General features: G+C 61.3%; 1 protein-coding gene across 4 annotated transcripts; it reads right to left on the bottom strand.

Annotated features, from left to right (window-relative positions):
* Positions 1–626: 626 nt before the first annotated feature.
* SLC16A8 (solute carrier family 16 member 8) lies at positions 627–4,641 on the bottom strand. Of its 4 annotated transcripts, none has more exons than XM_072973948.1 (5): positions 4,346–4,641; positions 3,473–3,616; positions 2,992–3,246; positions 2,413–2,898; positions 627–1,191 (listed from the first exon to the last, which is right to left on the bottom strand). In XM_072973948.1, exons 1-5 carry the CDS (start codon positions 4,557–4,559, stop codon positions 875–877), a joined length of 1,416 nt encoding a protein of 471 aa, XP_072830049.1. In that variant the 5' UTR covers positions 4,560–4,641; the 3' UTR covers positions 627–874. The 4 variants fall into 4 exon arrangements, with proteins under 4 accessions (XP_072830049.1, XP_072830048.1, XP_072830047.1 ...); XM_072973947.1 differs by having other exon boundaries at positions 2,413–2,917; positions 2,981–3,246; XM_072973946.1 differs by having other exon boundaries at positions 2,413–2,917; positions 2,972–3,246.
* Positions 4,642–6,196: the final 1,555 nt, after the last annotated feature.

Raw genomic sequence — 6,196 nt, forward strand, 5'->3', positions numbered from 1 at the left:
ATCCAGGGTGCCCCAGGCCTGTCCTGCCAGGGCCGTGGGGAGGAGCCCAGCAGACGGAGCCTCGCTCGTATTCTGTGTCTTTGCAAAGTGGTAGAAGTAGGGCGGCTGTGTGTCCAGCTTCACCTGCACAGTCCCAGTCCACTCCTGTGGTCCTAGTGTAATTATTAATGGTGGCTGTTTTCACTCTCAAAGTGTCCCTGTTTGGACAATGAATTTTGTGGTCATCCTGAGAATGGGAGGTATACAAGAGGGTGTGAGAGGTGGGCAGGGTCCGAAATGGATTTTGAGTATTCTGTCCTGGGCAGAAACCCAAATGGGATTCTCAGGCAGGACTGGGAGAGCGGAGAGAAGGGTGGGCTGTCACCACGTGGGTTCCCTTTGGGTCGTCGTGAGGATTAGATGCGTTAACATGTGTGCCTGGCACAGGCTGGGGCCAGGCCACCCTCTCGTGCCTCTAAGTCTGGGGACACTTTTCCCTGCCTTCCTCCATCTCTGCTACTTCCTCCACAACACCTGCTGGGTCAGAGGGCCCCGGGGGAGAGCGCCACTCTCTCCTAACCCCCCTCCCCGGGTAGCAGCCGGAGCCACAGCAGAGGCGCAGGAACAGAACCTCTGTCTTTCAGCTCCACTTTATGAACTTTACATTCACACAGGCCCAGGCCTGGTCCATGCACAGCGGGTTCACTGGCAAGACCAGGGCCTGAAGGGCCTGGCCATGGCCTGCTGGGCAAATGAGGGGGGCAGCTTCCCCCCCGGACCTCGGGAGTGACCACCAGAGCAGTCCCCAGTGTGCCAGGCCCTCTTGGGGCAGCGAGGACTCAGAGAGGAAGCCCCACCCCCGAAGTCACTGGCCACCCCACCTAGTGCCCCCGCGCTACACAGACTCAGAGTCCAGCCCCAGCTCTGCCTCCACCTTGGGTTCTGAAGGCCCAGTCCCCGGGCTCGGCACCTCCAGGGTCTCGAGGCCACCAGGCTCCTCAGTGCTGGTGGGCAGGGGCTCAGAGTCCACTTCAGCTTCAGCATCCTCCGTGTCGCTGGCCCCGCCCTCGGTGCCTGGGCTGGGCGAGGCATCCCGAGAGCGGCGCAGGCAACAGTTGGTGGCGACAGCCATGAAGATCCCAGCCAGGGCCACCTCAGAGCCCGCCAGGTAGAAGATGATCTCGTAGTTCTTCAGCGCATCCACCAGGCGGCCTGGTGGGGAGGGCAGATGGAAAGGTAAGGGCTTGTGGGGGACCCCACCGTTCACACACACACACCCCTACCCTCAGATAAAGGGCAGTGCTCTTGAGACTCACTGGTGACATGCCCACACATGCCCCAGTCTTTAATCCCATTTTACAGATGCGAAAACCCATGAGGGTTCCATCATTTGAGACCTTAAAACTTTCACTTCACCTCCCTGACCTCAGCTTCTTAAGTGCTGAGGGGCCTTGGGTGAGGCAACACTTTACAGTTTGTATCTCCACTGGGTCAGGTGAGATGGCAGAGCTTGATGAGGGTACTCAGCCAGCCCTGGAAGGCTGGGCAGCTCACCCGGTCTCAGGTGCAGCCTGGGCCCCAGCAAAGGTGGCCTCCTCCATCCTGCAACCTGACCTCAGCTCTCTCCTGCTCACATACAAGCTTCCTGCTGTTTCAAGGATAACCTGACAACCCAGGAAGACCCTAATGTCCCCCACCCCTGCCTTTCTGAGCCTAGCTCCTGCCTTACTTGTATGGGAACAGTGTCCCCCAAACATACCTTTGTGCCCTCTGCTATGGGATCCTGCCTTGCCCCATGAGGCTGCCTTCACGCCAGCCCCTGCAGGAAGGCCTCCCCAACCACCCTCATCATCATGATTTCCTAAGAGATGATGAGTGCTGGGTGCTCAGCAGACAGTGTGCACAGTACCCCTTCCCCATATGAGCATGATGAGCAGCCCCTAGTCTGCTTCCGGTTCCCCAAAGACACTGTCCCTATTCCAACCACCCTTAGAGGCTGGGGGGACTACAGCACTCAGATGCAGTGTTTCAAAGGTATGAGCTTTGAGCACTGGGCAGTGCCCGCCTCTAATTCTGGGACTGCAACTTGTACTAGGTCTCATGCCTCAGTTTCCCCACCTGCAAAAGGAGAATAAGCAGCTGCACTTCACAGGACCTATGTGCCATCTGCTGGAGAAGACCCTGTGGGCCAGCTGCTTTCCATGTTGGGTTCTTCCTGGCACCTTTCCTGGTTTTTGCATCCTTACCAGAGCTGGTGGTACCGCTTGGAGGAGAGGCTAATTGGCCCTGGGAAGGGGAGTCCACCCAACCCAGTTGTCTTCCCTAAGGAGACAACTTCCCTTCATCCCTGGATGTTGCATCTGGGACAAGGTGAGGACTTCCCTTTCACTTAGGGGCACTAGGCTCTTCACCCTTTCCTCCTGAGAGGCGCACCGGCAGAGGGCGGTCCGATGAGAACAGCCACGGCCTCGAGTAGTAGCACCAGGCCCAGGGCACTGGGGAATCGCGGTGCACCCACGGCTGCCATGAGCACCTCGAACTGCAGCGCGCCCACCATGCCATAGGAGAGGCCGAAGGCGATGCAGAAGGCGACAAGGGCACCGTAGGAGCGCGCGCGCGCGCTGCTCAGGTCTGTGAGCCCATTGGCCATCAGGGCCAGGCTGAAGAGGTAGGCGACATGCGGTCGCAGGCGTGCCAGCCCGGCCAGGGCGCCGCAGGCCGGCCGCGCCACGATGTCTACGAAGCCCACGATGGAGAGCAGGAAGGCAGCCTCGGAGTCAGGCACGCCTGCGTCCTTGGCGTAGTTCACCAACAGGATGGCGGGCACGAAGAGCCCGAGCGCCATCAGGAACTTGGTGACGGCGTACACCGCGAAGGCGCGGTCGGTGCACACCGCCACGTCCAGCAGGCGCCGGCGGGTCCGGCCGCCAGAGGGCGCCTCGCGCAGGCGCAGTCCCTCGCGGTCCGCCTCCGCCTCCGCCTCCCCGGGAGCGTCGCTCGCGCTGTCCCTGCGCGGCCGCGGGCTCGGCCCCGGTGGCGGCCGCATGACGGCGCCGCACGCGCAGCAGTGCAGCAGGAGGCCGCCGAACAGCAGGAAGCCGCCGCGCCAGCCGAAGCGCTCGAGCAGCTGCTGGCCGAGCGGCGACAGAGCCGACAGGAAAACTGGGCTGCCCGCCGCCGCCAGCCCGTTGGCCAGAGGCCGCCGCCGCTCGAAGTACAGCCCCAGCATAATGAGCGACGGCTGGAAGTTCAGGGCCAGGCCCAGGCCTGCGGGCGAGGCGGCGATGTGCCCGGCTCCCCCAGGGCTACCCACCCCCCGCAGCGGGAGGGAGGGGCAAGGCCCGGGCCGGAGGGCAGACCCTGGGGAACTGAGCTGAGGGACGGGGACCACCCCTCATAGGGAAACTGAGGACAGGGGGTCTTGCAGCAAGGACTCCTGACCCCTACCTGCACCCACACCCCCAAAGGGGAGGACAGCAGTCGGCGCCCTCACCTGTGAGCACCCCAGCAGTCAGGTATAGCTCCAGGAGGCGCGTGGCGAAGGATGCTAGGACCATGCCCGCAGAGGCCAACAGCCCACCCACTAGCATCACCGGGCGACAGCCAAAGCGGGTAACAAGGATGCTGGACACTGGGCCTGTGGGCAGGGCAAGGTTACCACTTGCACTGGACCAATCTCCTGTCTAGTAGACACTCCAGGCGTTGTACCTCCCAGCCTTGAAAGTCCGCTCAAAGGGTAAGGTTACCCCAGTTCAGAGAAGGCAGTGTCTGGCCAAGGTCATGTAGCTTGGCTGGGACAGACCAAAGACAGCGCCCTATAGGGACACAGTGGAGGGACCTGTTCTGGTCCCCAGCCCTCCTGAGAACAGAGAACCCAAAGCAGAAGGGGCCGACCCCATTCCCTTTGTATCTCCACAGCTGGCAGCGCAGCTTGAGCTGCCTGCCTTCCTGGGGTTCCCCCACCCCTCACCTCCACTCCTCCAGGCTTGGCCAGGATAACTCCAGCATCTCCCCCACCCAGCAGGTGGTTAGGGCTTCCCGGGGTGGGAATCTTATTTAGACCTCAGTTACCCCACCTGTAACATTGGCCAATGTGGGTCTTTTGACATCAGTGGAGGGGCCTTCTGGCTGGCCAAGCTTGCCAGGGCAGCCACCTTGGTGCAGACTCCACCTCTGGCCGTTGTCCCCCTCCTGCCCTCTCCTTCCCTCTCTGGTGCCACCGTTTCCCCAGGAAGGAAGGGGTTTCCAGTGCCCAACGCTAGAGGCCTGATGGATGCTCAAGGGGTCAGGTGTTTCCAGGTACTTGATCCTGACCCTCAATCCTGTGCCTGGGGAAAGGCTGAGGGATCCGCGAGGGGGCGCTGACCGGTGCCGTAGAGCATGGCGAGCATGATGGAGGACACCCAGGCTGTGTCGCTGTAGCCCGCGCCGAAGTCGCGCATAAGCGCGCGGAAGAAGACGCTCACGGCCTTGGGGAAGCCATAGGCGAAACCGGTGACCACGAAGCAGGCGCCTAGCACCACCCAGCCCCAGCCGCCGTCAGGGGGGCCGGGGCTCCGCCGGGGGCCACTAACGCCCATCGCCGCTGCCTCTGCTGGAGGAGAGGGGACAAGAAGGAGCAGCGAGGATCTGTAGCCAAGACAAGAAAGGGGGATGGAGACCCAGGATGGGGAAACTGAGGCATGGGGCTACCAGCGTGAGCTCTGTTAAGGGAGTGGAGGCAGAAGAGGAAACCCAGGTAGGATTTTGGGTGAGCCCAAAATCTCCCGTCCTCCAAGGGGTGTGAAGGATGAGGGGAGGATAATAGAATCGTTCCCACCTTGACTTCAGGGAGACTCCCTCTGGAGGACACGCCTTGCCCCTCAGGATCTAGTAGTGGCAGAAGAGGGGGGTCAAGTGAGGGGGAGAGCCGGGCAGCCAGTGTGTGACTAGAGGCGTATGTGGGACCACCAGTGTCCCCACTGTGCATGTGTGAGGGTCTCAGGACAGAAGAAGGAACATCGTGTGGGGTTGGGGGGAGGAGACAAGTGCCAGCTACAAAATGGATAGAGTTCATTCTCCTCCTTGACCTTGGGATATGTTCCTAATTTTTCTCAGTGATCAGGAGTGACTATGGTCGCTTAGGACATTATGGAGGAAAAACTAAAACACATTGTAACAATATTAGCCTTGTCTCAGAAGCCAAGGGAGCTGAGTTCCAATTCACCCCTGCTTAGCCGTGGCTTTGCTCTGTGACTTGAGCAGTTCCCCTCCCTTTGCTAAAGCCTTAGTTTTTCTACCTGTAAGATGGGATCACGCTGGCCAGGCAGGAATCTTGGCGGGGGGTGGTCAGATCTCTAGCTTCACTGGATAGATGAGAACCTTTGAGTGGGGCCACTGGGAGGGAGACCCTTCAAACCCCTAGCAATCCACCAACCCCTCCACACTCCCAGAGCTCCACCCAGGGGTTCACATAGCAGCCCCATGTACCCCCGTAACAGACCAGGAGGGGGGCCTCACAGGCAGGATGGACCATCCCACAGCTGGGGCAGGAGCCTCCCTCCCTCCCTCCTGCAGCCCCTGTCCGCTGGGGTCTCCCTCCTGGCATTAGGCAATGCCAAGAGCCCCGTGGGTATATGAGACTTTGCCCCTTCCCCAGGACCAGGTTCTCGCTGTTCCTCACCTCACCACAGCTGCAGCCACTTGAGGGCCAGGACAAGAGGTGGTCCCTGGCAACCCTGGCCCCACACTTACCTGAGCCGTCCTGTGGGTTTGGATGTCCAGCCTCACATCTCCTGAGGCCTGCAGGTAAGGGCTGCCCAATGGGCTCCCCCGGGAAAGCCTAGCCTGATGGGGGCCACTGCTGAAGACTCCCCGGCTTGCCTGCAGATCAGACGCTGGCCGTCTCTTGCCGACAGCTCGCTCCCCCAGGCCTGGGGCTTAGTGTTCCCCCACCCCCATCGCCTCTAAGAGGCTTTTGCTTGGGAGGGGAGAAGGGACAGGGCCAGGCTGGGCCCCATGGTGGGGTTCGTTGTCCCAGGCCTGTCCAGGGAGAGCCAAAGATGGGGGTAGGGGAAGGGAATCCCATCATCTCCTGGAGCCTCAGGCAGAGGACACACAGAGCCCTGCCTTGGGGGGTCCTAGTGGTACAAGGGGCACAGCCCTGCCCTGGAGAGACCCCACCAGCCCTAATCACCTCAACTCCTCGCCTGCCCCCCATCCCCAGGCCGCATTCCAG

The sequence above is a fragment of the Vicugna pacos genome, chromosome 12 (genome assembly GCF_048564905.1).
Source record: "Vicugna pacos chromosome 12, VicPac4, whole genome shotgun sequence".
In the NCBI taxonomy this organism is placed as follows: domain Eukaryota; kingdom Metazoa; phylum Chordata; class Mammalia; order Artiodactyla; family Camelidae; genus Vicugna; species Vicugna pacos.